The following is a 23699-nucleotide window of genomic DNA, read 5'->3' as shown; positions in this document are numbered from 1 at the left end:
GGAGACTTTTTATTTTGCATGAGGTATTTTGTAGCGTTTTGGAACTTGTTGCGGTTTTGGATTAGCTTGGAATGGGCCTTGTGGTCTTTCGAGGCATTATTGGGCTTTGCAGATCCATTAAAGGAGATTTATGCTTAAAAAGCTAAAGACTTGGATGAAGTGGGCTTGTGGTGATGGGTCATGGATTATTATTTTGGGCTTGGAGCATCCATATTTGAAGCTAAATGATGATTGGTTAATTTGAATCATGTGGGATATGGAGGGGACCAAGGGAATCTTCGGTAGTGGAATGGTTAGTGGAGTAAAAATGAGCTAATAGCATTCAAGCAACATTTGTGAGGGTGGAATCTCACATGTGAGGGTACCCGCGCAACTACCCAGTTTTGGGCATTTTGGTCATTTGGCTTACCATTTACCTTGGGGTTGGATCTTTAAGCTATCACTTCGATTTTCCACCATTAGAGACCAGAGGAGGCAATTTTGGGAGCTTGGATACACATTCTTCTTATCTTCCATCGTAATTGTTAGTTTCTTGATGCAATTAAACTTTTGTGATTGTTGTTCTATTGCCATTAGTGGCTAATTTCTCTATTTTGGTACACCTTGGCTAAAACCTTCTAATGTTTGTGAGTTTTTGAAGGATTCATGCTTATTTATCTTTTATCTTATGTCTATGATTCTAGTTCATATTTCCTATGCTTGTTTAAGGCTTTGATCATGAGCTTGGTACTTGAATAAGAAATTGTTGGTTTATTTCTTTGGTTTAGCATTGAATCAATGAATTTACTTAGAATAAGGGCTTTATAATGGTAGAAATCATATCTAGCTTATGAATCATAACTCCTTTATGGATGTATAAGCATTAACATCCTCTAGGAATTGAGGATTCCTTCATTCTTAAGGCTAATCAACTTCTTGGGTTCAACTGCTTCAGTTGGATCCTTGATTTTGATTACGAAGGTGTGTTGTGGGCTTCCCCAACCTCCATACAACTTATGAGGAGTCTTGGCATATCATGCATCATCATTGCTATAACTAATTTGGGAGTAATGATAAGCTTCATATTAAATCCTAATGATAAACACACAAATGTTCATTGTGTTGAATTGTCTTGGTTAATCAATTCTCTCCAATATTTGAGCATCTCATCATGTTGCTTAATTGCAAGTTTTCTAGTTATTCAAGTCTTTTAGTTTTCAAGCAATCATAACATCCTCCCCCCTCCCCCCCCCCCCCCCCCCCGCCGCCCCCTTAGTTTAATTGTAGTTAGTTTATTTACACTAGTTCTTTTGGATTGCATTGGTGATTTAATACAACCATTTCCCCGAAGATCGATACCCCTTTTTTACCATTATATTATGTTTTATTTGAAAACAAAGGGTGTAATTTGCTTGATGGACTTGACATCCCACCAAGTTTTGGTGTCTTCGCCGTGGAAATTGGTTATTGTTATTTGATTATTTATGCTTAGGTCTACAAGAACCGGTAAACTACTCTACAATCTAGAATTAATTTGAAAAAGAAGCAAAAAGGTTGAATAAGTTAGCCAAACAAGCAAAGCAACAACAACTCGTTCAAGCTTCTTCCTCTTCTCGACTAATCAACATAGAAGACCAAGTTCATACTTTAAGTGATACAGACACCGAACCGAGTTCTCCAATTGTTGGTCGTTCCTTTGAATAGATTTCGTTTGAAAACTACATAGCCATAAAGTGACATTTTGGAGATTCGTCAATGGGAGAATGAGACTTTTCATGATTTTTGGGAATGAATCAACAACTTGTGTACAAATTATCCTCAACACAACATACCCGAACAACTACTTCTTCAACAATTTTATGACGGTATGAATGAAAAAGATCGAAGGATGATTGATGCTTCAAGTGGTGGTGACATGTTCAACAAGACACCTCAAGAGATAAGATCACTTTTTGGAACCATTTCTCAAAATCAAAGGAACTTTGGAACTCGAAATGAAATGAAGAGAAATTCTCCACAAGTGGTTGGTGAAGTTAGAAACACCCAAAACTTGGAATCAAAGCTCTTGGACTTTACTAATGTGTTAAGTCAAATGGTGGTGGGAAGTGGTCAACAATTAATGGTGTGTGTTATTTGTGCAATGACGGGAAATTATACAGATAAGTGTCCTTCACTTGGTAGTGAACCAGAGGATGTTAACACAATGGGAAGATATCAAGGTCAACCAAGACCCATGGGATTTCAAAACAACTACAACCCAAATTAGAGGAATAACCCAACCAACCCATACCCACCAAAGCAAAACCCACCACATGTTATGATGAGACCCCAATTTTCTCAATACCCATCACAAAAACCTCTATATCCCAAAACATCTCATCCCACTCCAAATTACCAACAACCTCCACAATAAGGCCAATCCAGTGGTAACCACCATATGATCCTTCAATAACTTGTCACTTCACTTGCTCAAAGCCAAATCAAATTTCAACAAGAGACCAAGAATACTTTCTCCAACATTCAAGCACAAATTGGAGATTTGTCCACCGCTCTCAACAAGATGGAACAAAGGGGTACACTTCCTTCTCAAACTGAGAAGATCCCCAATGTGAGTGAAATAACCTTGAGAAGTGAGAAAACACTTGGAGAGAGCAACCCTAAAAGAGTTTCAAGAGAAGAACAATATGAAGTTATTATTGTTGAACCTCCGAAAGTTGTAGCTACTCCAAAGGACCCGATTGTGCCAAACATTGGCAAACCCGACTCTTCCAACAAACCCATCAAGCCATTGGTCACACCACCATCTTTTCCCTCCCGGTTGGATCCCTCTAAGAAACAAGAAGAAGAGAAAGAGTTTCTTGAGACTATCCGTAAGGTCCAAATCAACATTCCACTATTGGATGCCATAAAGCAAATTCCACGTTATGCCAAGTTTCTTAAGGATTTGTGCACCAATAAGAGGAAATTTAAGGCAAATGAAAATATTCAAGTTAACACAAATGTGTCCGCGGTTATCCAAAAGAAGTTACCACCCAAATGCAAGGACCCAGGAATGTTTATTATCCCTTGCACTATTGGTGATTTGCATGTTGAAAGTGTCATGATAGATCTTGGAGCCTCGATCAATGTGATGCCCTAATCGATTTTTCAATCTCTCAATATTGGACCTTTAGAAGAGACGAGAGTAATCATTTAATTAGCGAATAAGTAAAGTGTATTTCCAAGAAGCGTGTTGGAGGATGTACTAGTGCAAGTCAATCAACTAGTATTTCCCACGGACTTCTATGTCATTGACCTTGAAGAGAAGACTCCTTCCAAGTCATCTATGATCCATCTTGGAAGACCATTCATGAATACCGCTCACACAATTATTGATGTCCATAATGGGAAGGTCACCATGGAGTTTGATGGAGAGACTATTCATTTCAACATCTTTGAAGCAATGAGATACCCTAGCAACATTTCTCCATTCTATCGGATTGATGTGATTGAGCCAATAACCCAAGAACTATTCGAGTTATCACATGGAGACATTTTGAAAATGGTGCTCAACATGAGTCTTGATTGTGAGAGTTTGAAGAAAACATTGGATATGTATACATTGGACTCTAAAGTTGAAGAGATTGTGAAGACTTTAGAAGTTAACAATTCAACAAAGAAGGATGTTTCTCAAGTTGCCTTATCTCATTCTACAAAAAAGATGCCCCCTTCCATACCACCCACACTTGAATTAAACGTCTTACCTAGCCATTTGAAGTATGCTTATATGGGTAAAGATGAAACTCTCTCGGTGATCATCTCCTCTCAATTGAAAGATTTTGAAGAAGATCAATTGGTTGAAGTTTTGAAAGATCATAAAGAGGCCATGAGGTGGATAATAGCAGACATCAAGGGGATAAGTCCTAATGTATGCACTCACAAAATCCTCATAGAAGATGATTGTAAGCCTAGGAGTGAAGATCAAAGACGATTAAATCCCCCTATGATGGAAGTTGTCAAGAAATAGATAATCAAGCTCCTTGATGTAGACATGATTTACCCTATTTCCGACTTAATGGGTTATTCTGGTTCAAGTGGTTCCCAAGAAAACAGGAATCATGGTTATTGAGAATAACAAATTCATCATGGTTCCCACTCGAGTTCAAAATGGATGGAGGGTGTGCATTGATTATCGAAAGTTGAATTCAAGCACACGAAAAAGACCATTTTCCTCTTCCTTTCATCGACCAAATCCTCAAAATATTGGCGGGTAAATCACATTATTTTTGCCTCGATGGATACTCAGGTTTTCCCCAAATACCGGTTGCCCCCAAAGATCAAGACAAGACGACTTTTACATGCCCTTTCGGTACGTTTTCCTACAAGCGGATTCCATTTGGATTATGCAATTCCCCCTCCATATTCCAACGATATGTGGTGAGCATCTTCTCCGAGTATGTTGAGAATATAATTGAAGTGTTCATGGATGACTTCACCATGTATGGCAATTCATTTGATGAATGCTTGGATAACCTTAAGAAGATTTTAAAAAGGTGCATTGAGAAGAAGTTGGTCTTAAACTTTGAGAATGCCACTTCAAGGTCAATCAAGGCATCATCTTGCGACACATCATCTCCAACAAGGGAATTAAAGTTAATAAAGCCAAAATTGATGTCATAAAAACCCTTCCTTACCCAACATGTGTTAGAGAAGTGAGATCTTTCTTGGGCCATGCGAGATTCTATAGGATATTTATCAAAGATTTCTCGAAGATCACGAGACTGATGTGTCTCCTTCTCCAAAAAGATGTTGACTTTGACTTCAATGTAGTATGTAAAGAGGCCTTTGACAAACTTAAAGACTTCTCACCCCCACTCCAATAATCCAACCTCTAAATTGGGAGCTTCCTTTTGAAATTATGTGTGATGCAAGCAATTTTTCTATTTTAGGTCAAAAGGAAGGAAAATCATCACATGTTATCTACTATGCCTCCAAAACCTTAAATAATGCTCAAGCCAATTATTCCACCAACGAGAAGGAACTTCTAGCCATTGTTTTCGCCTTGGAGAAATACCGGAAGTACCTTCTCGGAATGAAAGTGATTGTATACTCCGATCATGCAGCCTTGAAGTATCTAATGACCAAGAAAAGATGCCAAGCCATAGTTAATTATGTGGATTCTTCTTTTACAAGAATTTGATATTGAGATAAAGTACACAAGTGGTGTTGAAAACCTAGTCGCGGATCATTTAAGCCAGTTGAATATTGGTGGTTCTTCTTCTTCTTCCATTCTTGATGAATTTCCGGATGAACATATCTTCTACATTTCAAACACCATTCCTTGGTATGCGGATATTGTAAATTACTTGGTTACTAAAGAAATTCCACACAAATTTACCAAGTACCAAAAGGCCAAGTTGAAGAGTGATTCCAAATACTACGTATGGGACGACCCTTGTATTTGGAAACATTGTCCGGATCAACTAATACAACGATGTGTTCATCAAAATGAGGTTGAATTAATTCTGAAGTTTTGTTATGAGTATGCATGTAGAGGACATTTTGTTCAAAACAAAACCATTCGAAAGGTGCTCGAGTGTGGAGTATATTGGCCAACAATGTCAAGAGATACATATCTATTTTGCAAAAGTTGTGATAGATGTCAAAGAATGGGAACCATATCCATGAAGAACGAAATGATTTAAATCCCTATCCTCATTTGTGAGATCTTTGATGTATGGGGAATCGACTTCATAGGCCCATTCCCTGTTTCTTTTGGTTATACTTATATACTCTTGGCGGTTGATTACGTCTCAAAATGGGTGGAAGCAAAAGCTACACGGCATGATGATTCTAAAACTGTAATTGACTTTTTGAAGTTAAATATTTTCGAAAGATATGGTGTACCGAGAGCCTTGGTGAGTGATAGGGGACCTCATTTTTGCAATAAAAATGATGGAAGCCATGGTGAAGAGATATGTTGTCACACACCGAATTTTGACTGCCTACCATCCACAACAAATGGCCAAGCCGAAGTGTCAAATCGAGAAGTCAAAAAAAATCTTGAAAAGACGGTCAACACCACACGAAAAGATTGGAGTTTGAAGTTAGAAGATGCATTGTGGGCATATCGAACCGCATATAAAACTCCAATTGGCATGTATCCATTCCACCTCGGCTATGGAAAGTCTTGTCATTTACTAGTGGAATTTGAACACAAGGCAGATTGGGCGGTTAAAAAGTGTAATTTTAATATTGATGAAACTGGGAAGAACCGAAAGATGCAACTTCAAGAAATCGAAGAGTTGAGGAACCAGTCTTATGAAAACACAAGCATCTAAAAAGCAAGATAAAAGTGTTTCACAACAAGCACATCACTCGAAAACATTTTATTCCAGGCCAAAAAGTTGTTCGTTATCATTCATGCTTAAAGTTATTCCCAGGAAAGTTGCGATCTCGATGGCACGAACCTTTTATCATTATAAAAGTGTTTGATCATGGTGCGGTTGAAATTAAGAGTTTGTAAACGTATAAAATATTCAAAGTGAATGGGCAATGCTTGAAACCATTTTATGAAGGCTATGATGATGAGATGGTAGATTGTAAAGGACATTACAATGGAGAAGCCTCTAAAGTCGGATGTTTTCCCGGAGGCCGCGCTGCAAAACCTTATTTCATATTATACACTTTAGCCTGACAAATGTAGGAATCATCGTGTGTGAAGAGGCGCCTTTCCTTCATGCACTATGGTTTACATTGGTGATTCAAAAGTACCCCCACTGGGCACATACTCTGTTTCCTTTGTCTTGCACACCGCGACTACATCCAGCTGTGATCTATTCGCCCTTCAAGTGGTTCGAGAATGCGGTTTATGGCTCTAAAGTGGGGGACCTTTTGAAGATGTGTAGGGTCCATGAAAGACTAATTCTGAACATTTTGATTGATGTTGACAAAGTTCTATGTTATCTTTCTTTTTCCTTTTTAGTTTAGCTCATCCCGAGCTCATTTTAGTCTTGTTCTAACTTGAGAACAAGTTAGGTTTAAGATTGGGATGATTTGATAGCTTGTTTTATTTCCTTAATTTTATTAGTTTATTTTAGTATTTTTAGCTCTTTTATTAGTATTGCATTATATATTCTTTATTTTCTTTATCATGGATCGTATCGGGGACTTTTTATTTTGCATGAGGTATTTTGTACGATTTTGGAGCTTGTTGTGGTTGTAGATTAGCTTGGAATGGGCCATGTGGTCTTCCGAGGCATTATTGGGCTTTGCATATCCATTAAAGGAGATTTGCGCTTAAAAAGCTAAAGACTTGGATGAAGTGGGCTTGTGATGATGGGTCATGGATTATTATTTTGGGCTTCGAGCATCCATATTTGAAGCTAAAAGTTGATTGGTTAATTTGAATCATGTGGGATATGGAGGGGACCAAGGGAATCTTTGGTAGTGGAATGGTTAGTGGAGGAAAACTAAGCCAATAGAATTCTAGCAACACTTGTGATGGTGGAATCTCACATGCACGGGTACCCGTGCAACTGCCCAGTTTGGGGCATTTTGGTCATTTGGCTTACCATTTATCTGGGGGTTGGATCTTCAAGTTATCACTTCGATTTTACACCATTAGAGACCATAGGAGGCAATTTTGGGAGCTTGGATACACATTCTTCTTATCTTCCATATTAATTGTTAGTTTCTTGTTTCAATTAAACTTTTGTGATTGTTATTCTATTGTCATGAGCGGCTAATTTCTTTATTTTGGTAGACCTTGGCTAAAACCTTTGAATGTTTGTGGGTTTTTGAAGGATTCATGCTTATTTATCATTTATCTTATGTCTATGATTCTAGTTCATATTTCCTATGCTTGTTTGATGTTTTGATCATGAGCTTGGTACTTGAATAAGCAATTATTGGTTTATTTCTTTGGTTTAGCATTGAATCATTGAATTTACTTATAACAAGGGCTTTATGATGGTAGAAATCATCTCTAGCTTATGAATCGTAACTCCTTTATGGATGTGTAAGCATTGACATCCTCTAGGAATCAGGGATTCCTTCATTCTTAAGGCTAATCAACTTCTTGGGTTCAATTGATGGGTTTTGGTCATAAGACATCCTATGTGCTCATACAAACCCTAATGCTTGGATCTAGGTTTCTCTATTGTACATGCTTTGAATCCAAGACTATAAACCCTAATTCTAACATATGGAAATCGACATTAACATATAATTAGGTTTAAGAACATACCTTGATTGTTATATAGCAATAACAATCCCAATTCCACCTTGGATTGACTTTGGAATGCTTAGAGTCACAAGTGTCACTCCTCTAATGGCTCACAAACACCATAAGCAAATGGAGAAGGTATAAAGAGAAAGGTGAGAGGTTAGAATTCGTATCTAGGACCTCTTGGGAAGGGATACACGAATTCATGACCCTAGGGGTGTTTATATAGGTGTAGAGATAGGGTTTCAGTCATTATCCTTATCTAGTTGATTATCCATTAAGCAACCAATAAGATAATCCTTGAATCCTTATCATACTCGAATTCTAAGGCTTTCCAACCTTAAATTCGTCCACCATATAAATAAGATAATCCTTACCTTATTTTATAACTATCACATGATTACAAATCAGCCCCTCTAGTTTAATTAATTACATTTGATCACAAAACTAATTCTTAATTAATTATTGACCAATATTAATTAAACAAATATGATTTCTCCTTTAATATATTATTCTTATAACATATTAATAAATCATATTATCCTTTCTCTCTTTATTCATTTCTCCAATCAAGTTGCTTTGGTGAAGGCAACCCAAAAGGACCATGCACCATCGGGTCAAGTACATACCAAAATAGTTATGGACTTAGACACTAATCCAACAGTCTCCCACTTGGATAAGTCTAACAACTATTCTGCGTATGACTTCAGATCCTGATCTGCAATCGTAGCTTTCCAAAGCCGCTGTCAACTCTGATCATATCAGATACGCGTGTCCTTAGATAAGGGATCATATATTCCTCCATTCTAGATACCGTATGAGATATGATTTCTAATCATTCTCTTTGTACTATATCTCGATTTCCGATTTGTGACGACAGACTAAATGAACAAATCAAATTAGCCCTAGCCCGGCCGAGCATTTACGTATGTCATCACTAAACCATCGAGGGGCCCAAAAGATATCGCTTTTATCCTTCTTTGAATAAAATGAACGGATAAACTTTGATACAATGCTCGCTTGCACTCACTCACCGAATTACACACAACAATATGTTTTATAACACCAAGTTACTGGTGCGTTTACATATTATCAATGTGCAACCGATTCGCAAGATACAACTCACACATCTCGGTTTCAAGAATATAAGATGTTATCGTCTCACTAATCACTCGAGATAGTGATCCAAGTGAGCGTGGGTTTAATCCAATGCTCAAATCATATTCGTAAGCACTCATGAACGTTGCAGCAAACATTTGCTTATGTCTAATACTCTTTTAGACAATTCACACACCAATTCACGACAGTCTTCATTCATATCTACTTCCAACATATGAACGACTGTGGCCCGTTTGAATAATTTTATTATTCTTAATAAACTCAATTATTCTGGAAGTCAAAACATGCAAAGTGAAACACAAGAATAATACTAATCCCATATGGCCTCAAACCTTTGAGTATAAACAAAACACGTTTTATTTATCACCATATCGATTACTCATTATTTGTCGTTTCGGGTAATCAACTTTTTACTTGAATCATTACACTTGTCCCATGCTCCTAGCATGCACACAATGTTTACCTATGGTTCTTACTTTTGTGAAATAGACAAATTGAACACATTTCCAATCATTCTCATTTTACAACTCCAAATCCATTTTCTTAAGTGTAAGAATATCAAATTCTTGTTACTTATAGAATATACTAGAATCTAACACTTTATGCAACGATCCTTTTGTAATGTCACTACACCAAAGTCTCAAAGACTATTGCCAATGATATTACAAAGTCCTCTAACGTAGATTGTTACAAGACAATTCCTTAGATATGATGTCTCTCACTCAAAGTACATTCCTTTGAACATCCTTTTGCATAAAAGTTTCTAATCTAGATTTTCAATATTTACTTCCTAATATATATACATTTCCATACTTTCCATATGACAACTCATTTCTTAATAGAATCTTTTCTATTCATCATAATGTCAATATGGTCCATTAATACCATGCTTCCAACTACTCACAAGCAACCAATCCTCGTCGAACTTTGGATTGTTCTTTGACAGTTGTTTAATTATTTTAGTCAAAACCGATTCTAGTCCCTTTTCCCTATAAATGCGCTAGACATTTGGAAAAATTTAGAATGGTCAAACATTAAAGCATTTGCAATCGATCCTTTACTCGAAGCGTACGGGACACGATGCATAATGTTTTATTTGCTATGTTCTCAAAGTTCGAATTGTGAGAGGAATGCCGTAATCATAATCGAAACTTTAAGAACACACTATGTACCCTTGACTAAGTTTATTAACATTTCTCAACCTAATCCTTTAGATTTGAAATGAAGAATAATATTCTCTCCCTTAATTATAGCAAAACAACCTTTCAACTCTTACAACTTTGCAAAGTATGACTCTTGTTTTCTATAATTAATATTGCCAACTTGCAAAACTTTCCATAATAATCATACAATCATAACTTTTATGCTCCCACTATCATGATGATTATTATAAAACATAACACTTATGCTCCCATTAGCTTCGACATGTATTCATAAACATCTTAACTTTCAGAAAAACAATACTTATTGAATTTCTTAAGTTCATGTTTCTAATACTTAGTGCTTTAATAATCTTTTATCAAGACTTCTTGAACTTATACACTTTTTCCTTAGATAGTTCATATGTGTGTCTTAACAATTAAGATTAATTGCCAAACCTCACAATTCAAATTATGGAAAGGGATGCCGTAACCATGATCGAATTCGAGAATGCAACTTTACAATCACTATCTTCTTAAAATCTTTCTTAGTGAAAGCATTTCCTCACAATCATTTTTATGAAGGAGGAAATCTTATGACACTTAGATTTTGATGGTGTATATGTTCCTATCCATGTGAATTTGTTAAAACCAGAGTTTACGACAAATTCAAACACATATGGACCGAACTCTTTTAATCTTGATTTATTGCCTTATGGTAGCACAGCTGCCCACCACGTCTTCCAAGTAGTTAAGCAGCTCACCATTTCCTATCAATGTAACTTTCATTGATCAAGGTCCTTGCCTTTTATGCATTCAAATGAGAACTCATAGGACTCACATGCATAATTAACTCGATTGGATTGGCACAGAAACAAAATAATGTCTTCACGATAGGTTGTAAACCTCAACTCGTGTGCTAGTGATGATCAATAAGGTTTATTTGATTTGTTCTTGAAACCTTTCAAGACCATTAAGACTCCCACTGACTCCTTGACATATAAGATTCTTTTGTTAATAAACATTTCTTGACAAACAAATATTCAAGAGTTAGTGTAGTTTTTTTTATCAAAACACTTCACAAATTGGTCCTAGTTGGTCTTTTGTCTTATCCAAGACATCACAACTTTCCACATTTGATGAATGTTATAAACCTTTAATACTTTTCACTCACATGTCACAATCTTAACTTTAAGACTTGTTATTGAAACGAAGTGTGATTGACTTCTTGATTTGACCATTTCTTCAATCTTTGATTCCTCTTCTTAGACATACAATTGTACCAAGACTCACTTAGAGGATCAATTGAGATATGGTTCTTAATCATTAAGACCTATCATAAAGCATAAAAGCTACTCTCCCTTCTACTTAGAATGGAGAAACTCTTATCTTTCTGCCTACTTGATTCTTTTTATTCGTTTTGCTATTGATCTAAACCCTTTAATCAATTGAAAATTACACTTAATCTTGTAAGTGTAATTATATTTACTAAGCCTTTAGTAAATCATGACGAATATCTTTGTTACTCTTATGGTGAACTTGATCAACACACAACTTTGTGTACTCGATCTCCTAGTCCTTCACTTGACACTTTGTCAATGAATTAGTCCAATTACGAAATTTCTCATTCATCGTGCATCCACGTTGCATGATTCCAAGTTTCTGTCCAATTGAAACTTGGGCGATGAGAAACTCTCCCTATTTGGTAAATTCTTGACATTTCCATAAATAACATAACTAAGAATCATATCCATTCGTTGCAAACATCAATTTTCACATAATGATTTCATTGCAAGGAAGTAAACAAATAAATAAATAAATCAAACAAAATTTATTTTATTTATAAAAGCAGCGGAAAAAAATTTGTCCTTACAATGCAAAATCTATTGAAAACTATGTAAAAAGAAAATTTCTAACAACTCTATCATAACTATCTAAGCTCAAAATCCAATCTTCAATTCCATGAGATCGAGATCCATCTCTTGTGATTAGATTCATCTTGCTCTCTTATCAAGCTTCCTTTCTTTTCACCGATCCTTCAAAACATTCAAATGCAATCTTATCGCATCATGTATTAAGAATCAATGAATCGGAACTTAATGGAGTTAGATAGTGGATTCTTACCTAAAGCGTAGTCATACTTTTGACTCTCCCATCTCTTAGATCTCTTAGGTAAATAGGGCAACTTTGTCTCCAATGCCCCTTCTTTTGGCAATAAAAGAAAATTGACTCCTTTGGAACAACACATGGAACTACTTCAGACATCGCCTTTCTCTTATGATCACACTTTTCGATCATTGCATGTCTTTCATTGCCATTGTCTATATCCATAGAGGTCTTGAAGGCGGATTCACCAATCAACTTTGCTTTTCTATTGTGCCAAACCATTGCTGATTCAGCAGCAACAAGCATATAGGTGAGATCTATAAGGGTCACGTCGCGGTTCATCATATAGTACTCTCTTACGAACTCACTATATGAGTTAGGAAGTGATTGAAGAACCCAATCAACAGCCATTTCCTCACAGACAACGGATCCCAACAGTGTGACTTCATCCCTAAGACGTGTGCACACACCGACTTTCCTTCTTTATGTTTACTTGCCAAAAGGGCTTGAGTGATATTGAACTTTTCAATTTTACAATCTTGTGGGTTAGGGAGAATAATTGGAGGAGGAGGAGGAAGTGAAGCATGATTTCTTGTTCCTCGATCGAATCGTGGAATATAATCTTCATGTGGAATGATTGTTCCACGGGATTTGAGAAGACCATAGTTGTCGAACTTTGACATCGGGAGAAAAAAAACGAATTCAAGTTAGTTGATTGATTGAGTCCTTGGTAAATCACCCAAATGAAATTCCAAGGCTAGGACCCAACACAATATCCTACAACTCGGGAGAGGGATGCCGTAACCCAAATTGCAGAACATTTGAAGGTAAGTGAATGACGATTCACTAATTTCCACCATGAAAAACGAAAAAGAAATTTAAGTTTTAAATCTATGAAAACTCCTAGATCCTTTGAGATTCATTGAACTTTCAATGGCATGTTTAAATCTCGATATGCCCCTCTTGTTTGTGACTGGGATGCCGAGGATCACAAAGCGGGTGTGAATCACCATGCAAACTTACATGGTGCCCTCACATGTTACAATCACCTATTCGATGTGCCGGTAAACCACACACGCTCCACCGAACTATGACAAACATTGAGTCACCCTTTGCTACCTTTGCTTAGAACCATTTAGTGTGCCGGTAAACCACACACGCTCCACTAACGTCTTCGCAAGGGCACAAAGTGTAATTTCATGGAATTGCATCAATTCACTTTTGCCTAAGTAACTAAGATTGGGAATTAGAAAAACATTTAGTTACTTTGTATTTCATTATACTTATAATGGAAGATTTCGTCCTATCCTACCCGTTCGGCTAACGACCCTCCACTAGTCAAGAGTGCGGTGGGTAAGAGTGGATACCCATTCAATCGCCATTTTATAGGCAATTTCCTTAAACACCCCTTATAGACCAGCTTCGTGAATGAGGCCTACTAACGGTAAGACTGACTTTTACTTATACATATATATAATGTTAGACTTTTAATGTTATATATAGTATAGAGTGTATTTTATACTTTTAAAATACTATATGGTTAACTTTAACAATTACACTTTTAATTCAATTAAAAGGTTAACCTAAACTTTTATGGATTTATTAAACCTCTTTTAATTATACTCCTTAATTAATTAATAAAACCATAAGGGTGTGATTTGAACTTTTCAAAACATTACTAGATTTGATCCGCAGGGTCGCTGAAGTTGGCGCCGCCACTGGCATTGCTGCTACTGTCAATCTTTGGCAATCGGCCTTTTGTGGGTCTTATGATTGCAATGGAAGCAAATCAAGTCTGATGTTTGGAATGTCGGGGTAGGGGAACTACAATGCCTACTGAAGTGCTCTGTCTTGCCACACTTGTAGCAGCTCGATGATCCCAATCGACAAGCTCTCTCGTGCGGCCTGCAACATTTCCTGCAGCGACTCTGGCCCGACTGGCCCTTCGACCTAGTGTCAGATCCCGTGGTTTTCTTCCTTGAAACCTCAGTAACTTGCTCTGTCTCTGCCTTCCTCTTCCTGAGGTGCTCCAAATCAATTTCCCTCTCCCTCGCCCTGACAATCATGGAATCCAGGGTCGGGCATGCTGAGTAGCTGACATGCTCCTGGATATCAGCTCTCAACATATCATGATAACAGGTCTTCTGCATCTCCTCATCTCCTGCATATTGAGGTGCCAATAAGGCCCTCTCCTTAAACTTGGCGGTAATCTTCACAACCGTCTTAGTAGTCTGTCTCATGTCAAGAAACTTCATGGCCAGCTGCTGAAGCTCCACAGTCGGTGCAAACTCAACCCTAAACTTGGTCACAAACTCAGACCAGGTTGTAGCCTCCATGGTTGAGGCTCCCAAAGAATCACCAACTGACTCCCACCAATCTCTAGCCCTATCCCTCAAACATCCTGCAGCGTACCGGACCTTCGACCCTTCAGGGTAGAAGCTCGTCAACTGAGCAAACTCCATGTTTGTAATCTATCTCCTAGAAGAAATGGGGTCCTTCACCCCGTGGAAGTTTGGCGCACCACATCCCATGAAGTCCTTATAGGACAGTGTGCACGCTCCTGATTGGATAGACGCCCAATCAGTCCTAAATGCCCTGAGGCAATCCTCCATCAGCTCGATAAGCCCCTCCTTGATCGACCCAAAAGTCATCGGGGTCGACTCAAGGATGCCTTTAGTGATCTCAAAAGCAATGAACTCACGTAGTCCCTCATCAACTGGCTCAACACCTGATCCTAACCCTGAACCTCCTCCTCTATGTCACGTAATCATCACCATTTTGAAACAAAACACATAATTGTCAGGGTCATACATAACCTCGAGAGGTCTCACATACTACAAGTTCTCTGGTTCTATCTCGGACCTCCTTGACTTGAGTACGAATCCTCTACTTTCAGTAGTACGGGCCCATACTACCTTCGACATCTATCCGTACTTTCCTCAAGGATTGCCTTGACTTCAGCAAGTCACTCCTACTACCACTGCTCGTTGCACTATTCTCATCCTAGGCTTACCCTATGGTAACTCTCCGACCTACTCTCTGCCATCAGTTGCATAAAGAATTCCTGCCACCTTTACCTAACTAGCTTGCGAACACCATTACATATCGCTAAGACCAGATAATTTTTCGAATGAGAGGTCCTACCCTACAATAGTTGGACTCAAACCTGAGATGCACAATATGGCTAGACCTAATGTTCTAAAATTATTTAACCCTCGTAATATGTAACTTAACGTATCCGTTTACTAGTTAGATAAAGATAACTAGAACTCCTAAAAGCACGAAGCAAGCAACATTCAAGCATTGAGTAACCATACCAAGCATATCCTATTCAGGCCATCATATTACTGACTAATTAGCTCTAAAATGTAACTTAATAAGCACATATAGCAGGCACATAAGGCATCTTCCTAGATCCTTAGCCATAACCTAGCATGCAGTTCTCATACACATACAATAGGCATAAAAGGAATCCTTCCTAGATCCTTAGCCCTACTCTAGCATGGAATTCTCGTAATCAGATCATAATATAACATAAATGTATGGGTATCTTGGGGAAAACTTACTTGAGCTTGCCGGTTACATGTATCACACACCTTGTTCTTTTTTGTTTTCAATTTCTTTTCAAACTCCTTTTTATAAAATGATTTTAATTTTGATAATTTTCATACTAAATCCTTAGTTTGAGTTCAGACACACCCAAGAGTGTTCTCGAATCCCTCAAACCAAGGCTCTGATACCAACTTGTAACATCTCAATATCAAGACCAAAAATTTTGTTTTTAATTAAGAGACTTATAAAGCAATTTACTAAAAACATTATCGATATCATAACAAACCATAATCTCATAAGTCAATATCATAAAACCTGTCGTGGAATAATAATAATGTCAGAGTACAATCCCAAGAACATCATAGTGCGGAAATCATGTGTGTGTGCGATGCACTGCTACCGTGTCGGCTCCTTCCCCTTCGCTAAAGAGGTACCTAAAACAAAACTGAAACTGTAAGCACAAAGATTAGTGAGTTCCCCATCATACCAAATACCATATAACATGCATACTGTCGAGCAATTTTTGGGTGCCCGACCTATCCTATCTGGCAATTTTAGGATGTAGACCTACCTTGTCTGGCAATTTTGGGGCGCCGACCTACCCTGTCTGGCAATTCTAGGGCGCTGACCTACCCTCCGGTTTATCTCAACCGGCTATGAGGTCTATTTCACCCCAACCACTGCCACATAATAACATATCATAAACATACTATCAGATATATCTGGGGTGCCCGACCTACCCTTCGGTCCTTACGACCGTAACACATGGACTATTCCCTTTACTATCTATTATCGCATCATATCATGCTAGCACATAATCATGAAAAATAACAACATACCAAATAATTATCACGAAGACAATTATCTCTACTATAACTCTTATTAGTGGGATGACCTTGGTGCCTTAGATCCACTTCTACTGGAAGGTAACTCGCCTCAGTGTCGTGAGGTGTTTGAACTGTCCTCGCTGCCGGGATCGACTCCTCTCGATTCCTACACATAACAATCTTCCTTAATTACCATTTCATGGTCAATTCATGTCAAATTCAATGTCAAGGTCAACACCTTGGTCAAAGTCAACATCTGGTTGACTCAACTCGCCGGGTTGACCTACCAACTCGATGAGTCTTTCAAGAACTCATCAAGTTCTTCTTCATACAAGGTCAGGACTTTCTACCACTAACTCACCAAGTTCATCCTTGAACTCGTCGAGTTCATCTTCATTCGGGCTAAAGTGTTTAGTCCTTGACTCGCCGAGTTCTTCTTAAACTCGTCGAGTTCGTCTTCATATGGTTGGGACATTGTCTTGACCTCGTTGAGTTTATCCTTGAACTCATCGAGTTCTTCGATCTTCAATCCCCTATTCCAGTCCATCTTGTTGAGTCCTTTCCTACACTCAACCAGATCGATCAGAAGCTTAAAAGGTTGGGGAACTATACCCCGACTCGCCGAGTCGCATGGACGACTCGCTGAGTCCCCCAAAGTCCATGTCCATACAGTTGATTTCAGTCGAGCTCAATACATCCAGAACATAGATCTGACCTCCTAGGGTCCATATTACACGTAAAGTTACAAATTTGACATTCATGCATGGGGGTATTTGGCTTAAATGGCTCTAAAATGAGGTTATATGATGCATGAGACTCTCATGGCCATAAAGTTGGCACCTTTATGCCATGGGAATCCTCAATGGTTCCATATCTGAAGTTCTACCCCTTTAGAACCACAAAACCCCGAAGTTGGCTCTACTAAAGCTTAGAAAAGGTAGAAATGAGCCCTAACTGGAGATCTAAGAGATAGATGGTCAAGTTTGAAGCTTTTTGCCTTAATCCCTCTCTCTCTCTTTCTCTCTCTCTCTCTCTCTCTCTCTCTCTCTCTCTCTCTTTTTTGCTTGTTAGATAAATTTGTTTCTTTATTGGATTGGTTTTGACTGGATGGTTTCATTATCGTAAAGAAAGGGGAGTGGCTCGGCTATCCCGCCTAGCCAAGCCAAAAAAATGGATTAAATATAAATAAGGATGAGCTGCTAACAAAGCAAAACCTCAGGATCTACTTGCCTCTTCTAGAACCCCCAAGCTTCCACTTCTTTCTTCAAGCTTCAAACAACCAAACCACAAAAAATGGCTCAAGAACACTCCAAATGCTTTAGGGTTTCGAGTTAGGGCTTTTCTGGACTATGAGAGATGATGGAGGTTGTATTGGGACAAGATAATGTATTTAAATAGGGTGCAAACCCTAAATATTAGGGTTTCATCCAGGCAGACCTACTCATCGAGTCGGGCTCCCGGCTCGTCGAGTAGGTTACTTAAAAACCCGCGTCCAAAGTCTAGTCTACTCGACGAGTTAGGCCTCCAAATCGTCGAGTCCCAGTGTAAAACATGCAGTTGTTTAAATTTAAAAATACTTACTGTGAACTAGGCGTTACAAGTTCTATGAGGAACTCAACGAGTTGGATGAACTTGATGAGTCCATGCCCTGACTCGACAAGTTGACTCGTCTCATAAAAAATATAATTCTCAAATATACAATTCTTGAACAAATTCTTAAAAAATATCATTCTCAAAATGCATATTCTAACAAAATTTCATCAAAATGCATAAATTTCTTAAAAAAATATCATTCTCAAATATACAATTAGTTAGAATACAATGCATGTGGACATGATGCACATGTTTCAATGCTTATTGGTGCTGCCAAAATCTTGAAATAACTAGAAAATGAATTACGGGTAGGTAAACTGGTCATAAAGATCAATTGGGGTTCGATTGATCACCTCAAAAGTAACTAACTTTGGATTAATTAATTAATTAATTAGGGCACTATGGTATTGATATTTCAACCGGCTGAGGAACAAGGCGAAGGAGCAAAACAGATGATCAAAAAAGGTGTTCTTGAAAAAGCGGAGGCCATTTTCAGTCTACATTTATTCCTCTCCTTGGATTCTGGTGTCGTTGCATCTAGATCCGGCGACTTCTTGGTGGGGTGTGGCTTTTTCAAGGCGGTGATCCATGCCAAAGGAGGTCATGCCGCTATTCCTCAAGATTCTGTAACTGATCCAATTTTGGTTGTTTCAGCTACAGTAATTAGCTTACAACATATTGTATCTCAAGAGGTTGATCCCTTAGATATGCCTGTAAGAAATCGGATTTAAAACACAAACCCTAATCCATGATATATATACCCTTGAACAGTTTTTATTGAAAGTTATTTTGCAGGTTGTTTTTGTAACAATGTTGGATGGTGGAACTGGGCTTAATGCAATTCCAAATTCAGTCTCCATTGTTGGTACTTATAGATATGTTAGCAAAAAGGGCTTCTATGCACTTGCAGAAACAATACAAGAGGTCCGGAATCATCAACTCTGGAGACCATCGGACTCCTCCTGCCGAACACCAAGCAAAACAAACACCACCGGATTTGCGACTTGTTTGGATTTCTGGTAGAAATCGTATGTTCTCTGGTGAAGAAGGCTTGGAACGAGATTTAGGGTTAAGGCTATGAAACCGATTCTTATTAAAAGGGAAAATAATTGATTTAAATTTACCAGAATTAATTATTAGCTAAGATTATAATTTTACCCTTATTTAGGTATTTGAAATGATTGGCTCACATTCATCCTTACATCCATATAATATTTGGTTAGAATATCTGAACTTATATATATATATATATATATATATATATATATATATATATATATATATATATATATATATATATATTAACTTGAACGTTTATGATCCTAAAAGTTAGGACATCCTACATTCAGATATTCATTGGTGAAAAAGTATCTAAATTGTACTATAAATATTTAACAAATTGGGAGAAGCATTATAGAGATTAGATGTGAGACTCTCATATTACACGGGTTTATTAAAAATACAAATTTAATATCAATATTTAAACATTAAAGAATTTATAAAATAGTATTTTTATATAATATAATTTAATCTTTTGGAATATTTATAAAATAAATCAAATATTCTTTAGAGCATTTATGAGACTTTATTATCAAATTAATAGAATGATTTTCTTTCCTTATAAAACTCGTTAGAATTTTGTGTAATTTTATGTTAAGAAAATAGAAATTTCCAAAAAAATGGCAAGTGGAAAATAATAATTCTAAAACTCCTAAAAATTTACATGTAGCAAAATTTTAGATAATTTGATTGGTGGTAAAAAAAAAATTCATTTATTAAAAAGAATTAGTTTTGTACTTGATGATTTTGACAAAGTATTTTGTTTCCTTTTTCAGTTATTTAAGAAGATATCACAACCAAATAATCAATAGCTAAACGATTGGGACATCTTGCTCATAATTTTAAAAAATTTTAAAATGTGTAACAAGTGCATGACATATCTATTACATGTCCTCTTTTGAAAAACTGTCGGTAGCAATTTCAGTTTATTATTACTATTTACCGAAGACATTTATAAGGTGCTTACAATATACTTATTATCAATTTTTAGTTTTAAATTTAACAATAAATACTTTATTTAATACTATTTTTACAAAAACCTTTTCTATAGAGCCTCAATTTGATTTTCATAAAGTGACTTCAAAATATCATATGATCGGACATGATTTTAACATAAACAAATCTCACTTACATATAAAAGAAAAAAAGCAATAACAAAAGGAAATCAGAATAATAGAGTAAAAACAACAAACAAAGATTGAAACCCAAACAGTATATAGTTGGTGTAGGAAATTCTGTATGCATTGCTTTCATCATCTTCAATGTGCTCAGCCACATTAAAATCACCTGTAACCACTCAAAAACAAAATAATTCACTTTTCAAATAACGTATTTCACTTTCAGTAGACCATATCGACCCTTGACATCATTTTACAACATATCGACTCTTTGTTTTTTTAACTTGTCTAGATTAATAAAAAAAAAATACTTTTATTTATTTGTTTTTAGTCAAATTTGTCTTGCACCTTTTTTATTATTAAACAAAGATAACCACACAAATAATAATTCGTATACAATTAACTTCAATTAATTATAATAGTATACAAACAAACAGTTTATTGAATAAAAAAAATTACGTTTATAAAACATTCATTTTATGAAACTATCACAAATATATAAACTCATGTATAAATTCAAACTTGAAGAACCATAAATGACACAGGAAACTTAAATACCAAATTTAATGGTTAATAAATAGGACAACATTTTATGTTATACTATTCATAACACCAAACTTATGTTGAAAATGATGTTCCGTCCGAGTATTTAACACCATATTTACACCAAAAATAGAGTTAGGTTAAAGATTCCTTAAGACGTTGAATTAATGTTATTCTTCTAGCAACCCTGAGTTAGCCAATATATATATAGGCAGACGTCTGATGTGTGTGTTTGCATAAGTGTTTAACCTAGTACCAACAGGCCAATCCATAATTGAATTAAAGCTCCCACACTATAAGCCTGTAACTATTAGACTCAAACCACATATATACAAACAAGCGTTAGAGACGTTCTGTAACACAAGTGCTTGCCCTAGTACCAATAAAGAGCTGAATCCACAATGGAATTAAAGCTCCACCAGTATGAGTTTGTAGCTATTGAGACTCGAACTACATATATACACAGACAACAGAGACACAGGCATATCTGACGTCAAAGACGTTAGGTTCATGGCATAATTACTTGCCCTAGTACCAAGAAAGAGCTCAATCCACAATGGAATTAAAGCTCCAACAATGTAAGGTAGTGCTTGTTTTCTCTAAAAAACTTATTCTGACCACTTATTACTGCGCTGCGCAGCACTTGATCCTTCGCAGCTGTTTGTTTTTCAAAAAACTTCTGACTTAAAAACTGATACGTGTATGCTGCGTGGCGCAACACTTGACCCTCTACTTCAAACCTCTTCACACATTATTTTAACTTTATTGCAACAGTCTGCAAAGGTTAAAAAACAAACTTTTCATTACATACTACATCCGTTTGGTCATTCTCTTATGCTAGGTCCTTCTCTTCTGAGAGGATTGCAGAGGTAGTCCACAAACTTCAAAGATTTTCGCTTTGAAAAAACAAACGGCGCCTAAGTCTATAGCTATTGAGACTCAAACCACATATATACATATACAAAGACGTCAGAGACACAAATGTGACATAAGTGTTTGCCCTAGTACCAACAAAGAGCCAAATCCAGAACGAAATTAAAGCTCCAACACTGTAAGCCTGGAGCTATTGAGACTCAAACCACATATATACATAGAAGTCAGAGACAAAGACGTAAGATAAGTCTTATATAAGTGTTTGCCCTGGTACCAACAACTAACCGAATCAACAATGGAATTAAAACTCTCACACTGAAAGTCAACGGTTAAACCTCGAACCCTTATCCATTACTACAAGTATATACCATCCCATAACCAAACTATTACCTCTATGTGGGCCATAGCTACAACCCGCTTTTATCGTTTCCTTCACATCTTTTACGGTAGCACGATTATAAAAAACAAAATGTGATAACACATCATCAATGCAATTAAGCACAAGATGCGTCTCCTTTAAACAAGGCCCGTTGCAGTATTCATCGGTGTATCCACGTGGCACATTGAGTTGACCGCTCTCAGTCAACCTACAAGACTCTTCACAACTCCTATAAATCTGCCACGAATCAAAATTCATGCATCAGGGTTGTACCCAACTGTACAACTAGTTAAGGCAAGGTAACATATAACCTTACATGTTTATCACTAAAACATTGAAGAGCCTTCACAATAACCACCTCAGGTTCATCCCCACCACCACCACTCACCACCCCATGACCACCATTACCACCGCCTGGTTCAGGTAGATACCCCAGTCCAGTTCCAGCAATTCCCGTTTCAGATTCCCCTGTAACATATCACTTTCATCAAGAAAACTTTTTTTTTTTTAATTGAAATTTATTAAAGGGTTTTACCTGTTTTGACGAGAATTAAGAACAAGAGCATCAGAGGTAAAAGAGATTGATTCATGTTGGTGAAGGATGTGTTATCGTGTTGTGTATGTAATGAAGAATTATATGATTATATCTGCCATTTATTACATTCTTGATGAATCGAAATTCATCTTTGTGGGTAAAAAGTATGTAGAAAAATTATTTTTTGGGGGAATTTGATTGGTAAATGAGAAAAAATTCAAGCAAAATTGGTGGGTTAGGGTTTGACTAAAAAGATATAGTAGCTGGGAGAATCACCAACATTTTTCTTCATTCAATGTTTCTTTCGCTAAAATCAAACCTAATTTACAGTTTTTCCATTGAGCATGCATACCACGAACAGGGGCAATAAGGTAATTTTGACTAAGGTCTCTTGGATTTGCAGCTTATTCTTGATACAATTCACAACACTGAACACCCTCTTGAGGTTTTCATTTTATCAAAATTGATACTCGTTTTGTCGAAAGAAAATTGGAATGCTTGACAGATCACATCGAAAATTTACATGAAATGACCAAAATACCCTTCAACATTGACACGATAAGGTAGCCTTCTAGACCCAAATCAATGTCGTCAATCTTTTCTCATTGTAACAAAGGGTAACCAAGTAACTCTTGAAAACTTCACAAAAAAAAAAAAAAAACGTATTGTTG

The 23699-nt window shown here is 36.8% G+C and overlaps 2 protein-coding genes and 1 pseudogene across 2 annotated transcripts; 2 read left to right on the top strand and 1 right to left on the bottom strand.

The window, feature by feature from the left end:
- Positions 1-2539: 2539 nt before the first annotated feature.
- Positions 2540-3118, top strand: LOC145002351 (uncharacterized). Its single transcript, XM_078961639.1, has one exon. The coding sequence runs from the start codon at positions 2540-2542 to the stop codon at positions 3116-3118; it is 579 nt and encodes a 192-aa protein (XP_078817765.1).
- Positions 3119-18922: 15804 nt separating this feature from the next.
- Positions 18923-19544, top strand: LOC145002349 (IAA-amino acid hydrolase ILR1-like 4 pseudogene; annotated as a pseudogene).
- Positions 19545-20665: 1121 nt separating this feature from the next.
- On the bottom strand, positions 20666-23665 carry LOC145001631 (uncharacterized). The gene is made up of 4 exons (XM_078960991.1): positions 23029-23665; positions 22810-22961; positions 22505-22730; positions 20666-20867 (listed from the first exon to the last, which is right to left on the bottom strand). Exons 1-4 carry the CDS (start codon positions 23081-23083, stop codon positions 20746-20748), a joined length of 555 nt encoding a protein of 184 aa, XP_078817117.1. The 5' UTR covers positions 23084-23665; the 3' UTR covers positions 20666-20745.
- Between the last annotated feature and the right edge of the window lie 34 nt (positions 23666-23699).

This window comes from Lactuca saligna, chromosome 6 (assembly GCF_052625555.1).
Source record: "Lactuca saligna cultivar CGN05327 chromosome 6, ASM5262555v1, whole genome shotgun sequence".
NCBI classification, from domain to species: Eukaryota; Viridiplantae; Streptophyta; class Magnoliopsida; order Asterales; family Asteraceae; genus Lactuca; species Lactuca saligna.
Note: the sequence above shows the minus strand (reverse complement) of the source record. Positions and strands in the feature narration are given on the sequence as shown.

Excerpts from the sequence above, each read along its gene's own strand:
- LOC145002351 (XM_078961639.1), top strand. The coding sequence starts at position 2,540 with ATGGAACAAAGGGGTACACTTCCTTCTCAAACTGAGAAGATCCCCAAT.
- LOC145001631 (XM_078960991.1), bottom strand. The coding sequence starts at position 23,083 with ATGAATCAATCTCTTTTACCTCTGATGCTCTTGTTCTTAATTCTCGTC. Across the intron at positions 22,731-22,809 it reads AATGTTTTAGTGATAAACAT|ATTTATAGGAGTTGTGAAGA; the intron begins GTAAGGTTATAT and ends GATTCGTGGCAG. Across the intron at positions 20,868-22,504 it reads TAGCTATGGCCCACATAGAG|GTGATTTTAATGTGGCTGAG; the intron begins GTAATAGTTTGG and ends GAGTGGTTACAG.